General features: G+C 35.1%; 1 protein-coding gene across 1 annotated transcript in view; it reads right to left on the bottom strand.

The window, feature by feature from the left end:
- The window catches only part of LOC145669659 (putative cytochrome P450 49a1), a 77615-nt gene that overhangs the window by 13778 nt on the left and 38738 nt on the right, over nucleotides 1-25099 (bottom strand). Inside the window, exons 6-7 of the mRNA XM_081737913.1 lie at nucleotides 14331-14532; nucleotides 5128-5290 (exon numbers count right to left, since the gene is read on the bottom strand). Coding sequence (XP_081594039.1) covers nucleotides 5128-5290; nucleotides 14331-14532 — 365 coding nt within the window. The remainder of the gene's footprint in view (nucleotides 1-5127; nucleotides 5291-14330; nucleotides 14533-25099) is intronic.

Here is a 25099-nt window from a genome sequence, read left to right as displayed (position 1 = left end):
TCTTCTTTCAACGTTCTGAAGTACGTCTCAATGTGCACAGAACACAGAATGTTGTCCATTCCATTAACTTTCATATCGTTTTGGTTTGAACGCATTATCTTTAAAACCTAAAAAGTTACAGAGTTTAATGAAATCCTCTGAAAAGTTCAAAATATGCTCAGGCTCCTATAAAAAATGGCCGCTACGACAAAACCTGCTCTGCTAAAAATAAATGAATATGTGCATTCAGATCCCTGAATGTGGTACAAACTTAGGTTAAAAAATTATTTAAAAAACTAAATTTTGTCAGTAACCATCATTGGTCGATTTCATTTGAATTGCCCCAATTATATTAATAATTCTCTTGAAGGCTGTATGCGGTGATTGAATTATTCTTATAAAGTGTTAGGGGAAGTTGCTCACCCCAGGAGCACTTTCTATATTTTGCTTTATAGAAGTGGCTATATTTGTGCTATGCTAATAGAAAAACATATTACTGATAAATTGATTGTTTTCAGCTTTATACTGCAAATTTGGAACAAACATATTGCAGCAATGAGAAGAATACAAGAAGAATGCTTGCTTGAAAGATCATTTTGTCTCATGGTATATACTGGAGTATATACCAAGGGACAGTGACTGTGGTACCAACACACAATATTTAATTTAACGATAATCAAATATTTCCTACGACTAATTTATTTGTTACAAAGCAAATGATAAAAATACTATCCAAAAACCGTAGCATGCTTCCTCTTTCTTATCAAAATTAGAGTTCTTACTCCATGGGAGTAACTTTATAACAAGGAATACAGCATACTTTTAAAAATAAATATATTGCAGTTTTATAAAGACATTTGTTGAAAGAATTTGCAATACATCTTGAAAAGTGCATCTTGGGTTTAAAACTAGATATATATTCATAAGGATCGTTACAACAAATAGTGCTCATTATAAATTGTCTATAGATACATCAAGACATATGTCCTTTGGTACGTTCATAGTTCAAATCATAAATAAAATCCAATTCTAAAAAAAGAAGTGCATAATACTACCTACATGTAGAAACAATGCACAGACATCTTAAATATACTGCTGTGATTTGCTTGTCACCCACATTTATATGTAGGAAAGGTAGTGCCAAAATGTGGAAATCAAAAATTGACTTTATACACAATAAAACATAAATGTCCTTCCCGCTAGCTTTTTTCGTTGTCGTATCCAACTATTTCATTGGTGCACAAATCACTTCAGCAAAACTGACTGCACTGAAAGAAGTTCTTGATAAATTCAGAAGGGTTGTAGGTCCCCCCCCTGATACAAACTGTCTCTGGAATGAGCAACTTACCCTACTTTAGAAATTTTATTTGCTAATTTTTCTCGTTTGTTCAGATGTTTCGCTAGGTGATGTAAGGTAAGTACTACATACCTAGTAGATGTCTGGAAAAGAAATGTAAAATTCCTATATAATCGAGGAACGTTTTTGAAGAACAAATGATGTCATAAATATGGCTGGAGTAATAATTCATATTATAATATTTAAATGATATAACGCCTCATTCAATAAAGAAAGATACTGCATTTTATAGTCAAATTATAAAATAAAGTAAGGAGCAATACATTAAAATTTTCATGTACAAATAATTGTTATGTGTATTGGCATCCTTTAATTTTGTATAATGAGGTTTCTCTTTTCTGTGACAGGTTATGCGTTTTTAAATATTACATTATACTAGGTATATTCTGAGTGACAAAGTGTTATTTAGAGTTTTCTTTTACAAATACGAAATATGAACTACTCATTACGGAATTGTAAGATATATAAATGTATATAGATATTCGAAGTCTTACTGGTAAATTAAACTGCAAATTGAACATAGATGCAATTAGCATTAAAATAAATTATGAAAATTAATAAGTGAAAGCACTAAAATAAATTAAATATATAAAGGAAGGAATGTATCTATAGTGGCGAAACAGACGTTAATAAATTGATATTAAGAATAGAGCAAGTGCAGACACATCTAGTATGTATTAAGAACTTCAATTTAGCATAGATTATATAAATACTTCATTATACACATTAGTGAATTGTACCTAGAAACTGTAAGAGATGATTCCTCACATCAATATAAGAAGATTCATGTGGACCAGTGGCGTATTTAGGAGGCTTCCGGGCTTAAGACCCCCCGTAAATGCAATGTCTTTCAGAATTTTTACATTTGCAGGACTAAAGTTAGCAAATCTGATGTGGACATTTGGGCAAAAGTGTACAATTTAGAAGCTAGGGCCATCGAAAAGCGTGAATGAATACATCGCTGTACGTGTTATTTCAAAAATGAAAAACTGGGCGACTGGCTGTTCCTAACACTTCCGATTTCCAGCCAACGTATTCAGTGTGTTCACTACTGTCAATATAGACGTACACACAGGCTTGAGTCCTGGGGATCCGGACCTCTTTCTCGAAATCTCGACTTTTCTTTAGATAACTTAATATAACATGTATAAATTAATTTAAAATAATACGTTTATAGTTTACTAGCAGCGTTCACCCCGCTTCGCTGCGGTCACCCCGGAACGCAATAAACTTTGTTACTTAGATAATTTTTACTTTTTCGCTTTCAAGTGATATGATAAAAACCATAGAAGATTGCAGTAAATGTTAACATTATATCGCCTGTCATTTATGTTAACCCGCCCCGCTTCGCTGCGGTCACCCCGGAACGCAATAAACTTTGTTACTTAGATAATTTTTACTTTTTCGCTTTCAAATTGCAGTAAATGTTATTATAGCGCCTGTCATTTATGTTAACCCGCCGAGTCACATGGTCATGCGGGTTGCATATAAATACGTTTATTTTTACCTATGATGAACTAATAACAAAGGATTTGTACGTATGGACACTTGAATGGTCAATTATCTCAAGACACTGGTAATTAAAAATTAAAGTGATATGATAAAAACCATCTAGGGTCCAAATCATAATAACCCCCCAAAAATGAAAGAAATTGGTTCAGCCGTATTAGCGTGATGAGTTCACAAAGGATTTGTGCGTTCTCTTTTATATATATAGATTATATTCTTTGCGCTGTCTACTGCCAGCAGAGAGAAACATGTAACTGCTCGCGCGCCCATGTAGGTTCCTCCGTAACCAGGGGTGGATCCAGGACGGACTTCTGGGAGGGGGCGGTGGGTTGTAATACTACTACTTAGAGTTCCAAACTCTGAAGTGGGTTTTATTTATATATAAAATAAGAAAATTTCCTCTTCTGGGCGGGCAATCGCCCCGATCGCCCCCCTGGATCCGCCCTGTACGTAATAGTGTTCTATAACTGGCAAGCTACTGGTTGGCAATCAAGCAGGTTTCCTCTCTGTGGATCGGTTTCCGTAGGCAGAGCGAGTAAATCGAAGTTAAGAACAATGACATAGCAGCCATTTTGAGGCTATTTGAAAATTTCGGGGCATCATTTCGTAACGCTGCGCGAAATTTGTTTTACTTTGCGATTTTTGTTAGCACAATTTAAATTTCGCGACTTAGGTAGTGATAATGGACATAATAATTATTATGACTGTCCACACACCAACCATCTTTTGTTCATTGTTATGTGTATCTTGTATATAATAATAATAATTATTATTATTATTATTATTATTATTATTAGTAGTAGTAGTAGTAGTAGTAGTAGTAGTAGTAGTAGTAGTAGTAGTAGTAGTAGTAGTAGTAATATACAAGGTCAGTGGTAGCCCATGCCTTCAAACCAGCTGGGAATTCTGTTGGAAACATTCCTGGGGATGCTAAGGAATATACTTTGTAAGGAATTTCTTGCGCACCTATTGAGCAGAGATTAATATGCATTTTTGGATGTCGTATGTGTGATATTTATTTACGCAAATATTTACCTCCATCCCAAGGTTTCTTGTGCCCAAAGTAACGAGTGTTGCAATTTATTACTTTTTCCCACTTATTGGGCGGCCTCAGCTTTGAAACTATGCATCATTTCCCAGAAGTCCATATATACATTTTTTTTTTAAATTTATTTTGATGTGAAGGATCACCTTTTACAGTTTGTCAGTGTAGTTCATTAACAGTGTACATTTCGGATCTATGAAGTTTTTATGTTATCTTTGTTTCTGAATAACGGCACAATAGTCCAATATAGAAGAAGAATAGCTTTCTGCAAATTCATAAGAATATTAATGATAATCCGAAAATCCATAAGGAAATTGATTATAAACGGCTGATGAGTTAATGCAGCTGTACTGATAGAAGCTCCATAAACATATTAATAATCCGAAAGTTCATAAGGAAATTGATTGTAAGCGGCAGATACGTTAATGCAGTTGTACTGATAGAAGCTCCATGAACATATTAATAATCCGAAAGTTCATAAGGAAATTGATTGTAAACGGCAGATATGTTAAATGCAGCTGTACTGATGGAAGCTTCATGAGTATATTAATAATTCAAAATTCCACAAGGAAATCGATTGTAAATGGCAGATACAGTAATGCAGCTGTACTGATGAAAGCTTCATGAGCATATTAATAATGTGAAATTCCATAACAAAATCGATTGTAAACGGCAGATACATTAATGCAGTTGTACTAATAGAAACTTCATGAACATGTTAATTGACCATAAGGAAATCGATTGTAAACGGCAGGTACATTAACGCAGTTGCACTGATAGAAGCTTCATGAGTAGTCGATAAGGAAATCGATTGTACACGACAGATATATTAATGCAGCTGTGCTTATAAAGCTTCATGATCATGTTAGTTGACCATAAGGAAATCAATCGTAAACGGCAGATACATTAATGCAAATGTATTGATAAAGCTTCATTAGCATGTTAATTGACCATAAGGAAATCAATTATAATCGGCAGATAAGTTAATGCAGCTGCACTGATTGAAGTTTATATATTTATATATATTAAGAATGGAAATATAATTTATTATATATTAATAATCGAAAACTCCATAAAGAAATAGCTTATTGACCAAACATCTCATGGACAAGAAGTAATGAAAAGCGTTTATGGCTCATACCAAATCGAATCTCTTAATTCATACAAACTGCTTCCTCTTAAGTTGCTACATGACCTAATAGAACCTATAAAGAAATTATAAGTTTTCAAAACTTACTGTGTCAATTCCTGCTAACAGCATATCTAAGGCCATTATAATGGGTATTTTACCACTTGGATCCTTTTCCAGAAGTCGTTCCAGCAATGTTAAATCTGCATCGCTATCCTTTGGTTTGTTTTTTAATTTTTCCAGGGCTTCGTTGATATGCTTCGTAGAGACTCTGTAAAAATATGAATCCAGAGGATTTTTACATCAAATCCAGAGTTATGTGGCTAATTTGCCTAATTATATGGATACCCTGGTTTTGTTCTTATAGTTCACCATATACACACTTGGTCAGGAAAATAATGGAAGTTATAAGAGTAGGTATATGCTACATTTTTATAAACGCCGAGGTTAGCCTACACTACCCTCGTAAGCCTGGTCAATCACTTCTTGGTACAAATGATATCAGTATATCATTAAAAAAAAGTATTTCGTTTGTATCGGTTTGTACCACAATTACTTTTGGTTGTACTAAAGGGATGCCATTCGCTAGCGATACGTTAATGGTAATGCTCTTATCTCCAGAGAGTTATTAACAAGCTAATGTAGTGATTTTGGCTTGACGACAAGCTAGATTCGCCACTTTTTCAAACTACCTTTGAAGGGAATAAAAAGGGTACCAATCGTTACTGCTACACTTATGCTACAAGCTCGCTAATGCTACAAGCTCAACGTTAGTGTTACTAAGTACTGAAAATTATTAATAAATAAAATCGTAAACTCTAGGTTTAAGTTACGTCAATTCATTAAAACATTTCAGACTAAGAAGCACACTAACATTGTGCTTGCAACAGTAACCAACACTAACGTAGTGATAACGACTTGCTTAGTTATTTTATCCAAAAAGTTATATTATAAAAGTGATTATTCTACGTTAGAGTCAAGCCAGAATAGCGACTTCAATTTGTAAATGATGTTCCTTACGTAGCAGCACTAACATTGTGTTGGTAGCAATAATGTATCACTAAGAAATGATATTCCTTTCGCTAGTCACAAATTTATTTTTTTTCTAAAAAATGGCCATTCTAGCTTGTCATCAACTCAGAATCGCCACTTTAATTTGTTAATAACTTCGTGTACTTAAGAGCACTAACGTTACGCCTATAGCATTAACAAGCACTAACGATTGGCACCCCTTTTCTTCTTCTCAATGTCAAGCTAAAATTGCCAATTTTATTTGTTAACAACTTTCCTCGGGTAGCAGCATTAACGTTGTGCTTGTAGCACTAACCTGCAGAAACGCAAGAATACCGACTGGCACAACTTTAACGATTCTCAAATGTGGTGATTTTGACTTGATAGACATTGAGATTTGTTTATAAAACAATATGATTTACTGACTTGCAACAGTTGTAGATGCATACACACTATAAAAAAAAATAATTCAAAACTTCAGTAACAATGTACATCCAATTAATGTAGAATTACTAGAATAGTTCTAACATTGATGTTAATTATGAAATTATGACGAATCGCATATTTCGTTGTGAATTTCTTCAAATGAATTGCAATACAAGGGTAAAAAATTACTGTAAAACCTAGTACAAATACAGCTCTTCCAATTGAGACAGTTAAATGGTTCATACTACGTGAGTGAAAGGAGAAGGGATTGCCTGAACCTGACCCATTGGATTTTGTTCTAAGTTATCATAACCTAGTATTGTTTAAACAAAGCTAATTTTCATAAAACCTGAACCAACCAAGTACTTTCACATGATATAGTGAAATAATGTACCCGTGATTTGAGGCCCTGCTTGAACTGTGCCACCACTTTGTTCTGTTAATTTCTCATAACCTAAGACGATACATGCGAAACAAAGTACGGTACAATCCGGTACAAACGAAAGTCTTTTAAATAAGCCACTTAAATTAATTATAGGTATACTACGTGGTGGTGGGGGCTTCGCGAACCTGTTCCATTTATTTTCTTAATTTCTCATACTATAGTACAATACAAACAAAAGCAATTGCGATACAAACCGGTACAAACGAAATTGTAATGATATAGCTATTAATTTCGTTTGTAATGGGACGTGGAGGGGAAGGGAGATAAGTTTACAAGTGAGTGTGTACCTACCAAATATTCTAACAATGCCTCAAAGAGTGTTACTGAAGATCGTGGTGAAATGTCCTTCGCACAGACCTCAACTTATCTCAGGAAACATAGAGTGTCATCGGGCCCATCATCGAAGACTTCTTGCAAATGCCTTTCTAACTTTCACTGCTGAACGAAAATTTGTCAGATATAAAATTTGTGTTCTGGGAACTGTACTAGTTTTACACTTCAGCTACTTTTATTATTAGTACTTGATTTTGGACATCTAACTTGAATAACATTGTATCCTGGGTTTTGTTTTATGCAAGTATTTCAAGACGAGTGATTTTGAGTTTTTATGTATCATGTAATTAGTTTTGGTACTGTTTGTATGAATATTCACACTTGATATTTATACTATTTTTTGTCAAACTTTTGTACCTTTTCTTTACCAAAATCTTACACATTTTTTGACAACAATTTTGCACCTATAATTTCTAGCTCTATTGATCTTTAACCTACAAATAATTTTTGCAATAATGACTCGGGTGCTTTCTAGTCATCGGATCTCAGACCCAGCCAAGGGTGACTTGAAAAGGGATCCTGATGAGAAGACCCGCATCATTCGTGATACACAAGATTCTGCCGAATATCAAAATGGCGTCCTGTACAAGCAATTGCATTCCTACTCACAGAGCAAGTTGTTTATGTTGTAAGTGATATTTCCTTGAATTAATTTATTGAATTTACATGTTTGTAAAGATTCAAGACTATTTCATATATAATATTACCCAACTTTTGCCATGATAGCTACTAATTTACTCTTATTAACTTAATTAATGAAAGATATGGGTTTACCTTTAAAGAATTATGGAAACACACACAAATTTCTATCACTAGTACACAGAATTAGGTTACTAAAGAAAACTTAAACTATCTACCAGATCAACGAAATATATCATAACCTTATTGAAAGTATGTTGCCAGGAGTTTTTGGAGCAACTGCTCTACAGTCCATCATCATAGGAGTAAAAGCGGCGTCAAAAATCAAGAACAGCGTTAGAATACCTTTCGTTTAATATAAAATTAAAGTAGTCTTTCAAACTGTGCAAACTCAATGGATCCGGTTATAGTGTAAGGATCAGGGATAAAAGTGGATCTGAAAAGGTATGACGACACGCCGTCCTTCGCGCCTATATTTGTTATTGTAATTTTTTAGGAAGTGGCAGTTTTGCCACATTTGGTACAACTGTAAGGGTTAATGAGATACTTCGAAACAATATGGTTTATTCTTATACTTTGATTTCTTTTTAATTTTTGTACACATTTAAAAAATGAGGTGTTGAAATAACACAAAATGGCTACCACTTTAGCGGGTCACTTGCGTGTCAATTCAACACCAAGCACATCGCCTTCAGAGCATATGAAAAAAACTCGTTACTGGCTGTAAGTATTTGCATTGTTTTTTGTTGTTTGGTATGAGCAAAGCTTTGCGAAATATGTTTCGCATTATGGCAAGTAGCTCATAACATTCTATGTTTTCTGTAATCGGTCACAATAATATTGTAAACCTGTGAGTTATTTGACAACAATTACACAGATAGCAGTTCTATCATTTGTTTTCTTTATGTTTTCTTATGTCTTAGCATGTATGAACAGAAGATGGCAGAACTGTTGCCTATGTAACTGTTGTCGGACGATTTACAGGCTTACAACAATGACCGATTACAGGAAACATAGAACATTATTTGTTACTTGACACAAGTACCAAATATATTTCGCAAAGCTTTGCTCGTATTAAACGATAAATACCAATGCAAATTCTCTCAGGTAGTAACGATTTATTTCTGATATGCTCGGAAGCCGATGTGCTTGGTGATGAATCAACACCCAAGTAACACGCTAAAAGTGGTAGTCATTTTGTGTTGTTTCAACACCTCATTTTTTACAGTGTAAAGTTCTGTTTGTGCAGTACAGCATATGTAGAGCAAATTACAGTCCGGAATCGTTTTTCTATTACCTGTTTTTAGGATTTAGGATTTAGATTTCTGAGCTTTCGGCATCGATGGCCATGGTAGCCCGTCACGTTTGGGGGATGAGGTCTCTCAATACGGGGAAAGGGAAGGAAGAAAGGGTTAGGGAAGCAAGGAAGCGACCTGGCACTTATATGTGAGGAACCACCCCGCCATTTGTCTGGTGTGAATGAGGAAAACCTCATTCAGATGTCTGGCATGAAAAAGCTATTTACACCTTTTCGACCGAGTGGCCCCCAAAATGGCGTCCTGTACAAACAATATGAATTCCTACTCACAGAGCATGTTGTTTATGTTGTAAGTGTTATTTCCTTTAATTAATTTATTGAATTTACATGTTTGTAAAGATTCAAGACTATTTCATATATAATATTACCCAACTTTTGCCATGATAGCTACTAATTTACTCTTATTAACTTAGTTAATGAAAGATATGGGTTTACCTTTAAAGAATTATGGAAACACACACGAATTTCTATCACTAGTACACAGAATTAGGTTACTAAAGAAAACTTAAACTATCTACCAGATCAACGAAATATATCATAACCTTATTGAAAGTATGTTGCCAGGAGTTTTTGGAGCAACTGCTCTACAGTCCATCATCATAGGAGTAAAAGCGGCGTCAAAAATCAAGAACAGCGTTAAAATACCTTTCGTTTAATATAAAATTAAAGTAGTCGTTCAAACTGTGCAAACTCAATGGATCCGGTTATAGTGTAAGGTTCAGGGATAAAAGTGGATCTGAAAAGATATGACGTCACGCCGTCCTCCGCGCCTATATTTGTTATTGTAATTTTTTAGGAAGTGGCAGTTTTGCCACATTTGGTACAATTGTACCAAATTCCGCCCTTTTATTCATTCATCGGCCCGTTGGTACCACGCTGGCATTTTCAGCCCTTTTGTGAAAGAGTTGGTACAATCATACCCAATTCAGCACCATTTAACAAATAACTGTACATTTTCAAAAGTGTATGGGTGCCGCATAATAATGGATACTATTTTGACTTAAAATTATTAATAATGTGTTGTGATGTCTTACAGAGAAGATTCTAGGACCCTCGACCGGTTTTACATTTCTTATGAATGTCAGTTTACTTACCTTATATTCTTCTTAGAGTATTATCCTCCTTCGGTCGTGAAATAAGTGAGAATAAGGTGCAATAATCTACATTTTAATATTTTATTATAACTTACTGTTTACACACAAACTCGGAGATGATTGATTTGTTACTCGTTGTATATATGTTTTCATACCCATAATACCTTCTTGGTTTATTGGTCACTTTGAAATAGAGGCGCGTTTTGTTTCCTTGCAATACATTCCGAAGATGATAACTGTTTTCCCTTTCAATTAGAGGCCTCTGTTATACTTTCTACGTTCTGTTTCATTTCATCTACTTCGACGGTGGTTCGGGGTCCTCCTATTTGGATGCTTTTAAAAGGTATTTTTAGAAAGAGCACTTTCTTGATTTGGACTCTTGGGAGAGAGGGGAGGGAGTAGTGTTCTAGAACTATTCCTCTTCTAGTTTTGTGTTTTGTGTACATGCATTTTACTGGTACAAAATAATGAATTCAGCCCTTTTTGTTTCAATTTGGTACTATTTTTCAGCCCACTCCAGAACTAGGACTGTAGCAACACTGGGAAGTGGAGACGCCATAGATATTTTTTTAGAAGTAGGGTAACCCGCGTTCTCCCTCACTTTTATCCCTGAGAGGGACAAAATTAGAAGTAAAACTTAATTTCGTGGTACTGAACCCGTATCAATTAACTAATTCCTTCTATGTATTAACACGTCTTAACCGATCTAGACCAATTTATTGTGGAGGGAGATTTTGGCTTATTTATTATGCATATGATATATTTCCTGGGCAGACCTTTTGTTCCAGAGTTGGTGGCTGCCAAAGTTGAGGTTTGAACTTACTGTATATTATCGTACACGACTTATCCGATCTTGACCAAACTTATCGCGGAGGTATCGTGGGTAACCAAATTTATTTTCGCTTATTTATTACGCGTGTGAAGTATTTCCTGAACAGACCTTTTGTTCTCTAGTTATTGGTTACCAAAGTTGAGGTATGAACTTACTTTATATTATCATACACCTGTTATCCGACATTGACCAAACTTATTGTAGAGGAAGATTTTGACTTATTTATTACGCGTATAAAATATTTCCTGAGCAGACATTGTGTTTCTGAGTTATTGGCTACCGAAGTTGGGTTTTTAACTTATTTTATCATACATGACTTATCCGATTTTGACCGAACTTATGGTAGAGGTAGACCTTGACTTCTTTAATACGTATGTGAAGTATTCCCTGAGCAGACATTTTGTTCCCGAGTGTTTGGCTATCAAAGTTAGGGTTTCAACTGATTGTACCTAGGTATATTATCACACACTTCTTATTTCATCTTGGACAACTTACTGTGGAGTTAGACTTTGGCTTGTTTAACACGCATGTGAAATATTTTCTGAGCGAACCTTTGGTTTCCGAGATATCGGGTATCAAACTTGGGGTTTGAACTTATTTTATTATTAGAGACGACTTATCCGATCTTGACCAAACTTATTTTAGTACATATGTGAAACATTTCTTGTGAAGACGTTTGATTCTTCAATTATTGATTATTTATGTTAGAGTTTGGACTATTGTACGCAATCTGCGGAACCTATGCCTACGTTGATCAAACCTGCCATAGAAGAAGATCTTAACTTATTTAGTAATATCACTAGTTGCGACTTAAAAATGACTTAAAATACGTTAAACAAACCTTCTAAACCAGCCCTGGCCACGGCGAGCAGATAGTGGAAACTCTCCTCGTGAGCGCTCACGAGCATTCTACGTGCAAATATCGTTGTTCGTGCTTCGTGAATCTTCGGGTTTCGTCCTTAGAGGAGCGGAAGTGTTGTCAACCTTGGCGGTAATCACTAGCTTACCAAATTAAAAAAAAGTATGTATGGTAATTGATTGCCATTTAGTGTATAGTGTTTTTTACAATGTGGTAACCGTTAACTATAGACAACACAAACTTGTAACAGCAATCAAATGATAAACTATGCACGTTCCTTTTCTTCTTTTTTCTTTTCTTTTGTTAAAGAAGGATGTGGTGGAACCAAACCATCGCTTACATTTATAAAAATTTGCTAGTTTGCCCAACGGAAAACCAGTTTTCAATATATATATTATCAAGTTCTTAATCCGAGTGTGGGTTTGTTATATTATGTTGTTTCGCTTTTTAGGAAAAGAGATAATCTGTTGATGCGAAAAAAAAATACTGTAGCACTTGTTTGTAATTATCTAAGTATTATCTCCAGAAAATTAGCTTAAGCATATATGTGTGTACGAATAGGCTTAGCAAGGGGTTGGTTGTGGAGATTAGAAGCCACTATTACACTATCAATAGGAAGAATAGTATTTCTTACTCCACTTTTAAAGTTTCTTTGATCGCAAAGAATGAAACAAAATATTAAGAGAGCCAAAGAGATTTTCCATTTTTAAGAGTGACCATTAGTGACTACCATTAATGTTTTTTTTTTTTTAACAAGGAGTGTCTTTTTAATAAGGAAAAATATATTGTCCCTGGCTGGTTGCTTGCCGGTGGCTTGTTAAAAGTGAAAAAGAATGTTAAATCATATCAACGACTGAAGCTACACGCTTGTCTTTCTTCGATAGTTACTAAATGATTTTGAAAGTCACAATGTTGTAGGCCTACTGTAACAGCGTAAACTCGGAAAGAAACGTTCCAACTGAATGATACGAACAATTATTCCCAATGTCTTGAACATGAAACGTGGGTTACACAGATAACGCTTAAAGTGGGCTGGACTGCACTGGAATTTCTTTCCGGCAAATTAGTGTTTGGTCGGAACTCAGTTCTTCTGTGTAATTCTCTCTTAACAACATTTGAACATTTCTTTTAGATAATAACAACTAACTAACTAACTAACTCTATGGCCTATGGAACCCGAAGGTTCAATGCCGCGTTTACAAAATATTTCCACTAACTTCTGTCCTTAGCCAACTGGATCCAGTTTCTACTCTGTACTCTTATTTCTGCAAGATCCATCTTAATATTGTCTTCCCATCTACGCCTAGGTCTTCCTAGTGGTCTTCTTCCAATTGGGTTTTCAGTTAAAATTATGAAAGCGTTTCTAATTTCTCCCATTCTGGCTACATGGCCTGCCCACCTGAACCTTCTACACTTAATGACCCTAACAATGTTAGGTGAGCGGTATAAACTATGCAATTCCTCCTTATGAATTTCCTCCAATCCCCATTTTCATTCCTCTTTGGTCCGAATAATACTACTACTACTAATAATAATAATGATAATAATAATACCATTATTATTATTATTATTATTATTATTATTATTGTTATTATTATTATTGTTATTATTTTCAACCTCCCGTCGTTCTGCTATCAATCTAGCAACAAAAGGCGTTTACAACTTAGCAAACGTGAAGCGAATGACAAGTTACAGACCGAGTGCTAATGTAATACAACGTCACGAATTGTGTAAGCACGCTAAAGAGGTCTGAAACAATTCGTTTCCGACTTTTGCAGTCGTTTTTACGTCTGTAAGCTGACATGTTTAATATTAGTTTCTTTCTTTCTTTCTTTCTTGTTCATTTGTTAGTTACTTCAACGCTAACTGTAACCTCTATCATGCGTCTTCCTCGACCAAAAAACGTACCAATTTTATTTCCTGCAGTGTTTTCGCGTCACTGCTTTTAAAATGGAGAGGGGGAGAGTACACTTGCACATTTCACGCTTGCGTCTGCTCAATGCTTCAACATCGTGCGAATTTCTGACGAGGCTTGGCCGTAGGTTTTTTGCCATCATGTGTGGTTGGCAACACTTATCGGATGCAGTGGAAGGGGCGAAGCTAGTGCTCACCTGTTCTTGTCTCGCTCGTGCTCGCTCACGCTTCTGCTCCGGGAGCCAATTCATGGACAGGCCTGAAACCTTAGTTTCAGGTTAATTGTTAACTTCCTAAATGTTAAGTTCATGCAATGTGTACTTAGATATAATAAAAAAAATCTAGAAATCAATGAATAACGATTTCTTTTTGAGAAATCATTAAAGTTACTAAATACTAGTACTACTAATACTAGTTATGCAGCATTATGTCTCACTTACTCTGTGAAAAAGTCTAAAGCCTTAACATATTTCTTCCAGGTTGGAGTTGAAAAATATTTCCAAAAAGGAAAATTGAAATCTAATTTCTCTATACTTTGAAAGAATACTTGTACGGAATCAATCATCCTCTGAGGCTCCGATTCCGGAGTCAAGTTCATGTCCAGACATCCAAGACGTGCATCCAATGCTACCATGGCTATTGCTGAAAGGAAATGAATTAAAGTAGTTATAAGAATTAACTTGATTTATTACTATACACCCCACTAACTTTTGTCTTTATTATAAGACTACCCTCTGAAAAATTCCCTTTCTCAGAAATGAGAAAAATGCATATTCTAAACAAAATAAGTAATTGTTACTCATATTTGAGACAAAATGTCCCATCATTATCAAACGTGTTTTCATTTGTGAGCTCAAGGCAAATTTTCAGGTTCCCGTTTATGAGATTTTCTCATTTCTTACAAATGAGAATGAAATAGTGCGTGATTTGTAATACAATAGATGACTGAAAAATAATTATAACAAACTTACCGGAAAAATATTATTGTGTTTTACTAGGATGCAATATTGCTAGGGCTTAATTACTAAACAGGAAACGAGATAAAAGATTTCAGTTGTAACAGAGTAAGAATGGATATGAGTACTCAGTATGGTAATGCAGCTGAGGTGGCGTATGAATACATCATACCATTACGAGTGTCGATGAAGTATACTGAATGTGAAAATAAACATATAGATTACATCAGAGAAGATTCATGGAAATTATTGCCTGTGTTCTATTAAAATTAATATTGTAATGTAAGTTCACGTAGTTTAATGATAGAATACTATTGTAGTACTTGAACCAAGTTTACAGTAAGAGCAAAGGTAAAGAATAAATGGATCAATTATTGTAAATACCCTTTTTGTTATGTAGCAATAAATAGAATGGGGGGTATCCAAATGCAATGTGTACTTATAATAAATGTACCCCTCTGGCCTCAATGGGTACCCCTCTGGCTCATGAAAATGTATTCGTAATATAGCAAACCACGTATATTAAATACCATGCATAATATATAATAGTAACCATGGATATAGGCCCCTCCCTAGAAAATTTTCTTCGGGCGCCCCTGGTATTTAGCCTTTGTTCTTTAAGACTTTGCTTCTTCACATGCCTTTTATTTCGTTATCGTAGTCTTATCCGACGCCTAATATTTTTGGGATATAGAAGATACCACTGTAAACGACGTGGGAAAGATTTTTCAGTTCCCGTTGGTAATTTACTTAGATAACGTGTGAGCGTGTAGCCCCCCTCACTCCCATTCCATTTTAATTTTTCCAGTTCTTCTCGGCTGAATTGGAATAAGGCTCCATGTACTGTACGTCGACGCAAACTGTGTTTTAGTTTTATCTTTTTCTATGAGTTGGCAGTCCTGTGAGTGGTGACTTGTGCTTCCTGTTCACCGAACAAAAGGGATGTGATGTGGTCGTGAAGTTATAAAGAAATAGTACGATTGAATCTAAATCAATCGAAGCACATTTTTATTATTTTCAATACTTTAATCATCTTATTATAATAGAAAATGCGTCTAAAGCCGTTCAATATATATATATATTCCTTGTAAAGAAGGCTTCTTATGGATATTTTAAAAATATTTTTCTGGCGTGGCCAGCGCAAACTTACTGACGCTTAGTCTGAAAGGCGCGAAGGTGTGCTTGGTGATGATGGCGGTATAAACTGTCCTACATATGTGGCGTCCATCAAAAATATCCAAAATTTCCTTTACCATCGTTGAATATATCGTGAATTTAATCATGGGAAGACTAAGTAAAACCTACATAAGTGTTTAAGCGTAAAAGTTTCACAAAATCTATGTGCGTGTGTTAAAACAGCGCCTAATATGCAAAACAATGAAAATCCACGATGTATGAGTAAGGAATCCATGCAGGTAAAAAGGTTGATTGTATTCACAGTCGAAAAGCAATAACTACAACGGAGCCTAAATTATGACTATTCGACGGAAAAGAAGCAAGGAGAAATCTCATTCCAAAGAATAACTACATGACCCCCCCCCCAAATCCATCAATTTACAGTGCAGTAAAGTGTGATGCGAATAAATAGCGTGTGTTAAATGTCAGTGAATCGTGTAATGTAAATTCTAGCCGGCATCTACAGTGCGTCATTTTCTTGAAAAAAAATCAATTATATATAATTATTTCTTCGTATAAATTCCAAATTAGTATTAATATGGGCTCACAGAGTGTTAGTACATGTTGAATAAATTTCTTATTAAAATGTGGTAATGTAAACGTAAGTACTATACATAACCTGTGTTAACTGAATAAAATTTACATATTGTATATTTTTGTGTGCAATTACCTTTACAGTATTTTCTGCACAATCACTACTGAAATGGTGGATGTTATGTCTGATTACTTGTGTTTATTCTGGTAATGCCAGCAGGCGTGGCAAGGATGGTGGGCAGCCGCAGTCGCAACCTCAATTGAAAGTTACATTGGTTCGAGATCCAACTTGGAGGTTTGCGCACTCTTCATTCTAGTATTGTCATTTGTGTAGCGAATGTCCTTCTCCCACCAACTACTAAAATCCACCATAGGTAAGGCGTACCGAACAAGAGTTGTATCCAGTGGGGTTATAAGAATTACTTATCCCATAATGAGAACAGGTAAGAACCAAATGAAAATTGAATACTTGGTGTTATGAAAATGTCTTCCAAATAAGGACAGTCATGGATCGACCCAATCGTGTCATAAAAACAACTTGCCCGAACAGGAATACGAACCCTACCGGTCATAAGAATGGCGCTCCGAAACAGGAACAGAACTCCTGCACCGTACATGCAAAAAGTAGTGATTGATGTGTAGAAACGTAAAGGTACAAAGTAAGTTTCTGACTCGTATTTAGAATTTTTACATAATTGCGAAAAATGAATGAAAGTACGGTTAAATTATTGCTGGAGGCAATTAAAGCAAACAAATACGAAATGCAAGTTTTGCTTGAACAAACTACCTATAATAGTGTACGGGAGTCCTTAGAAAATAAAATAGAAAAAAGTAATGCATCTTTAGAAAACAAAATCGAAAGTGTCAGTGAGCAAACTAATAGTGTACGGGAGTCCTTAGAAAATAAAATTGTAGAAATTAATGAAACAACTATAAAGCACATTAACAATAAACTCCAGGTACAAGTAGAAGTTGTAAAGAAAAATTTGAGGTAAATGTGAAGAAAAGGGGGACGAAGCACTTGAAAAAATTGAATCAATCGAAGCTCCAATTGAAAGTTTTAGTGCAGATGTAGAACAAGGGTGCCAAAAGGTTGTAAATGAGTCAGTTGTTGCTAGCGCTTGGAATGTTAAAGAAATAAGTAGTCAGCCAGTGTCGAACAAATGTAAAGGTTTAGTTAGTCAAACTGTTACGTCAAGTAGGCCTAATGTTCGCTCGAAGTCTAAACAGCAGGTAGATGTGTTGAACATAAAATATTTGTCATGTTACGGAAGAAAGTGCACTGATAGGTTTTGTGCGTGTAACTATACTAATGTAGTAATATTAATGAATGGTGGCAAGAGAATGCGCTCTTTACTCATTAATCATATGTTGAATTTAATGGAGCTAGGATGCGTCCAAAGCACGTCACAAACAGATAGATTAGCATGTATTCCAAGTAATGACATATGTTCGTACTTCGTGAACATAGTTAGGGTTCAGATTGACAATAGGGAAAACAGTGGTAACAGTTTTCACTTGGTAGTGACAAATGTGTATGTTACAAACTTAAAGCGCATAAGTTTTTATTGTTTTCTATGCACCCAAATATGTGTAATGAATGATGAAATCAGTTCAGGCACTAGTAGCATCAATGAGAATAATGTTAGTGGAATATCACGGCGCAAACAAGTTGAAAGTTGTCAAAATGGTTTTAGTAAGCTTCAGTACATATTGAGTAAATCCGTTAGAAAGTACAAATATTGGTCACAGCGTGGTAAGCACAGACACTGTAAGAAACTAAAGTTGAGTAAATTGAAACAAAAAGTAAAAAGCATGCACAGAATTTTGCGATCTTCTGAGAAAATGTCGAGATTTGTCCGTAGAAATTTTAAGAAAACCCAATGTCAGCGTAAAGGCCCATGGTAGCTAATGTTAAGGAAACGGTCGATGTAGTCACTCCAGAGAAAGCACAATTAGAAAATATAAGTGAAAATCGAAATGAAAAGTCAAAACCTAGTAAGCGTTGTAAGTTGTTCAAAAGTCAATGTAAAAGGAAAATATACGCAGGAATTAGTTGTTAAAAATCATAATGATGTCCGTGAAAGATCTAGAAATCAGGTAAAAAAAAACGTGTTGTAGCCAAGCGTCGAAAAGTCAAAACAAATCTAACAAAAAAGGCAAAAGTCAGGTTAGTTAAACGAACTTGTGCTAGGTGGCACGAGCATTCAGTAACAGTACCTACGCGCAATCACACAGGGAAAATGAAAAACCAGGTTGATCACAAAAGTAAATTCAATCTTTCATGCAAAATTAGGCAGAGAATTTCCAGTAACAAAGATGTAAAAGGAAATAAGTGTAGTAAACATAATTACGAAATACGTGGAAATCGTAAGTTAGTGAAGCAATGTGGTAGGTCAAAAGTTAAAATTTCTGCCAATATGCAAGTTGAAGTCATTACTGACGATGAAAAATTATACGCGTATGGAAAACCAGTGTTCACTAAAGTAAATATTTGTTGCAGAAACCACACAGGTAATTACGAAGACGTGTTTATTAAACGTTTTGGAATAAAATTCAAAATTCTTGTTGTACTCGAGAAACCAAGAGTAGGAATTGGATAAAAATATGTTTGCGAGAAAACTGGACTGTGTATATTTTGGAAATTTGACCTTAGCAATGTTTAAGATTCTTGAATATTACAAAAATAAAGAACGCATAATATTGGTAATAAAATTAAATATTTTTCTTTTGAACCGTATAAAAATTAGAAATCAAGAACATTGGTAAATTGTTAGATCCTTTAACTGGTAAATCAATTGGGTCGCATTCAGTCGATAGACTCAAGGTGTGGAAACCTACGAAACAAACTCGTAAAATTTGGTTAGACTTAGCTGTAAAACATAGTTCTGGGAAATACCATGACATCATTTCAAGCGAATTTAAAAATTCAGATTCAGAAAGTAGTGTTGAGACTGTTCTTTGTAATGCATTAACTACAACACCAGTATGTTTGTCTCAAAGTGTTCAATCAAGAAGTAATAACCAACGAATACATAAAATTTTAGAGAAATTGCTAGATGTTGACAAATATTTGAATTTCCTGTACTGTAAAAATCTGTGTTCATCTGATGTGTTGGAACTTGCGTTGGTAAACTTACAAAATCCTTATGTGTTATTGAATGAGAGAGTACAAGGAATGTAAAAAAAAGGTTGTTTCATATGATATATGCAGGCATCTATGATCAGCTATGCGACTTCCAGATGGCCGTTGATATTTTATTTTCCAATGTGATGGAAAAACCAGCTAAGATATATGCCAAGTCATGGAGATGAGGTTCCCCTCCCTAATATATGTCGGGTAATGTAATACTTTTCTTTAATGCTCAGAGTAAGCTATTTTGGTAAATCCCATTCTTTATTATTTTGAATTTTTAACCTTGTATTCTATAATTCGGCCTCATCTCAGGGTGGTAAAACAAATAATTCATTGTGGGTAGGTATCTTCAAAATTTAGCCAGGCAGATCCTGTCGAGTGATCAGAGAGAATCATAACTGAATTATTACGTTGTAAAAATTTAGCTGTGAATCTTAAAGGCGCCGATAAATTTTATTAAATCTCGACAAAAAAGTATGTTAGTTAATATTGTGTGAAAATAACGTTTCTAATATGCAATATGTTTTAAAAATTTGTTTACTAATGAAAGAATTCATTTCATATATTCGTGTTACCGTATTATTGCATTGTGTTTGAAGTTAACTAATCAATTAATAGTGCTGTTTAAATGTTGTATTTTAAATGCTTGAATAATGAAAATAATACATTATTAAGAGTTATTTTGAAAATTAGTTATAAGGAAGTATATATTCATAAAAAGGTTATTTTTGCATTTCATGTGCCATTTTTCTCAAAATATTGAAAATTTCATATGTTTAGTACGATAAGAATATTTAGTGTAAGATGTAATAATACGAGTCAGATACTTACAAAAAAAAGAAAGATTGAAATTTTTATGATTTATGTAATGGTGTAAGAAATATATTAGTTGTTTGATGTGAATAAATAGAATATGAATAATATATACAATATAAAATGAAAATATGATAGATAATCAATATGTTATTCAACTTATATTGAAATATTGTATTATGAGGATAAATGTAATCTTATATTTGCACATATAAAAAAAGAGAGCCCATTTAAAGTATATAGCCTATAAAAATAAAATAGCCCATCTACGTTTGTGAAAAGTGTTAGTGAATTATGATAAATCAAATAGTAATAGTGGAAGTAAGAAGAGGAATAATAACCGGAGAAATAAACTTTTGGGAAGAGGATAATTTCAAGGTTCCAGGATTCTGATAATCTTCCAAGAAGATCATCGTCCCTTTCGCACGCCATTTGTGAGCGTGTGCCCCTCTCACTCCCATTCCATTTTAATTTTTCCAGTTCTTCTTGGCTGAATTGGAATAAGGCTCCATGTACTGTACGTCGACGCAAACTGTGTTTTAGTTTTACCTTTTTCTATGAGTTGGCAGTCCTGTGAGTGGTGACTTGTGCTTCCTGTTCACCGAACAAAAGGGATGTGATGTCGTGACGTTATAAAGAAATAGTACGATTGAATCTAAATCAATCGAAGCACATTTTTATTATTTTCAATACTTTAATCATCTTATTATAATAGAAAATGCGTCTAAAGCCGTTCAATATATATATATATTCCTTGTAAAGAAGGCTTCTTATGGATATTTTAAAAATATTTTTCTGGCGTGGCCAGCGCAAACTTACTGACGCTTAGTCTGAAAGGCGCGAAGGTGTGCTTGGTGATGATGGCGGTATAAACTGTCCTACATATGTGGCGTCCATCAAAAATATCCAAAATTTCCTTTACCATCGTTGAATATATCGTGAATTTAATCATGGGAAGACTAAGTAAAACCTACATAAGTGTTTAAGCGTAAAAGTTTCACAAAATCTATATGCGTGTGTTAAAACAGCGCCTAATATGCAAAACAATGAAAATCCACGATGTATGAGTAAGGAATCCATGCAGGTAAAAAGGTTGATTGTATTCACAGTCGAAAAGCAATAACTACAACGGAGCCTAAATTATGACTATTCGACGGACAACAAGAAGCAAGGAGAAATCTCATTGCTAAGAATAACTACATGACCCCCCCCCCAAATCCATCAATTTACAGTGCAGTAAAGTGTGATGCGAATAAATAGCGTGTGTTAAATGTTAGTGAATCGTGTAATGTAAATTCTAGCCGGCATCTACAGTGCGTCATTTTCTTTAAAAAAAAAATCAATTATATATAATTATTTCTTCGTATAAATTCCAAATTAGTATTAATATGGGCTCACAGAGTGTTAGTACATGTTGAATAAATTTCTTATTAAAATGTGGTAATGTTGTAAACGTAAGTACTATACATAACCTGTGTTAACTGAATAAAATTTACATATTGTATATTTTTGTGTGCAATTACCTTTACAGTATTTTCTGCACAATCACTACTGAAATGGTGGATGTTATGTCTGATTACTTGTGTTTATTCTGGTAATGCCAGCAGGCGTGGCAAGGATGGTGGGCAGCCGCAGTCGCAACCTCAATTGAAAGTTACATTGGTTCGAGATCCAACTTGGAGGTTTGCGCACTCTTCATTCTAGTATTGTCATTTGTGTAGCGAATGTCCTTCTCCCACCAACTACTAAAATCTACCATAGGTAAGGCGTACCGAACAAGAGTTGTATCCAGTGGGGTTATAAGAATTACTTATCCCATAATGAAAACAGGTAAGAACCAAATGAAAATTGAATACTTGGTGTTATGAAAATGTCTTCCAAATAAGGACAGTCATGGATCGAACCAATCGTGTCATAAAAACAACTTGCCCGAACAGGAATACGAACCCTACCGGTCATAAACGCTATCAAGTTTCATATTTCTGTTCTAATTTTGAATAGATTTATGTAATTATTAAATGAGATTTAATGTAAAAACTAACGCCCATTTAAATAACATGTAGAATTTATTGTTTCTTCTTTCTATTAGATCTTCTAGATAATAAAAATAATTAATTTTGTCAATTTTTCTGTGCATTAGTTTTGGAAAGATACAAACATGCTATATTTCATCATTGTAGTCAGATGTATGTGCCTAATATTTATGGTGTGTACAAATATTAGGAATATTTTAAAATTCCCTATAGAACTTCGTTAAAGGCGGAATTTTTTATACACTCTTTTTTACCTCGGACAATCTTATATATAACACTTATCCTGGTGTTTCCCTCATAAAGTTATAATCATGCCAAATTTCAACTTTCCACATGAACCAGAAGTACGTGATTTTATATCATGAGTCAGTTCAGGTAGCTTTTTGTTTTAGAAATTTCATTTAAATTATTTAAATTTAACATTTTAAGGTACAGATGGTTACCAAAATAATGGAAACACCTGAAGAAAACTAAACGTAAGATTAATGAGGCGTGGAAATGCCGCTAGTCTGTAGAGCAGCTCTAATTTCTAGTTAAATCGATGCACATAAATCATATTTTTTTTTCAGAATACCAAGAAATTCTTTTTACAGGTTACCCGGCAGCGGCATTTCATACTATGCTTGGAAGGGCAAGATTCTCCATTGACATAACTTTACGAGGGCTATCCAGAAGGTAGATTACGTTTTCGTCTGTGTCCGCTAGGGGCGGGGCTAGCGCGGCCATCTTGGGGTCAGACCGTTGCGCAGCTCAGTCGGCATCTAGCCGTGCTAGTGAGAGGTTCGTGCTGTGCTCCGTTAAGATACTGTGACGGTTTGAAATGTCTGCGTTAATTGAAAATCCCGCGAGCTGCGAGGTGCGTGCAGTAATAAGGTTTCTGACAGCAAAATACTGTAAACCGATAGAAATCTATCGGCAGCTGTGTGAAGTGTATGGGGACAACATGATCACTGAAGGTGGAGTGCGACAGTGGGTCATAAGATTTAAAAATGGCCGAACCAATGTTCACGACGAAGATCGAAGTGGGAGACCCAGCAAAGTGACTGCCGAACTTGTCGAAAAAGTCGATGTTAAAGTCCGTGAAAATCGAAAGTTCACAATAACGGAACTTTCTTTGAGTTTTCCACAAATTTCGCGAAGTTTGTTGCACGAAATCATCAGCGAAAAGCTTGGTTACCACAAGTTTTGTGCAAGATGGATTCCAAACATCTTGACAGAGGACCACAAAAATCAGCGAATGGCTTCAGCGTTGCACTTTTTGGACGCCTACAATAAGGATGGTGACTCTTTACTCGATCGCATCGTTACTGGTGACGAAACATGGGTGAAACACGTGAACTGTGAAACGAAATTGCAATCAATGCAGTGGGGGCACACAGGTTCTCCCCAAAAACCCAAGAAATGCATGCAAACAATGTCGGCAAGGAAGATGATGGCGACTGTTTTTTGGGACAGAAAAGGTGTGATTTTGGTGGACTTCCTGGAAAGAGGCACTACAATAAACGCTCAAAGGTATTGCCAAACTCTGCAAAACCTCAGAAGAGCAATTCAAAACAAGCGCAGAGGAATGTTGAGCTCTAAGATCTTGTTGATTCACGACAACGCCCGGCCCCACACGGCAAATGTCACGCGTGAAGTTTTTGAATCTTTTCAGTGGGAGTTGTTTCCTCATCCGCCGTACAGTCCCGACCTGGCACCGAGCGACTTCCACCTATTCCCAGCAATGAAGAAGTGGCTGGCTATGCAGCGTTTTGATGACGACGAACAGCTGCAAGAAGAGGTAACGAAGTGGTTGAAGTCGCAGGCGGCCGAATTTTTCGACGAAGGAATTTCCAAGCTCGTACATCGCTACGATAAATGCCTTAATTTGAATGGTGACTATGTCGAAAAGTAGTGTTTGTGTGTAGCTTTCATCTGTATATAATAAAATTTGTTTCCTATACTTTGTTGATTTTTTATTCCAAAACGTAATCTACTTTCTGGATAGCCCTCGTATTTTTTTGTTATTAGTACACCAAGCCTATCGAAAAAATATTTCAATGTTCTTTGTTTGGGGGAAAACTATATGGCGCAGGTTGGACAGATTTTTTTTATCGTGGAAGATATTTACTTTCTTTTGAGTCTGCTTGTATGAAGAAATAGTTATGTTGGTTGTTCTTGCGTGGTCACGGCGCTAGTCTACAATGATGAAGAAATGGGTATACGGATAGAACCAGAAACGAAATCACAATTTACTCATCGAATACATTCTACTTCATCAAGACCTGACGAAGCTAGCGAAGACCCAGAAATGTTAACAAGGTCACCAAAATCAGAGCACTGTTAAATTGTGTTCTTCGATTTGTCTTGGCAATATGCATAATGTGTAAGTATAGGAAGGACATACATGTACAAAATATTTCTCTTTCGACATTTTCTGTTGTCTACTTGACACTCTTCGTCCGAAATAACCAGACCTGTGGAATCACGGAAGACTGCACTAGCATAATGATTCTAGTCATGTGATTGCCTTTTTCGGTACAGCACAATGTTTTAATGATTTATCAAGCTTCCTACTCTTC

Source organism: Thermobia domestica, chromosome 14, assembly GCF_964235325.1.
Source record: "Thermobia domestica chromosome 14, izTheDome1.hap1.1, whole genome shotgun sequence".
In the NCBI taxonomy this organism is placed as follows: Eukaryota; Metazoa; Arthropoda; class Insecta; order Zygentoma; family Lepismatidae; genus Thermobia; species Thermobia domestica.
The sequence above is the reverse complement of the archived record's forward strand: the minus strand, read 5'-3'. Positions and strand labels throughout refer to the sequence as shown.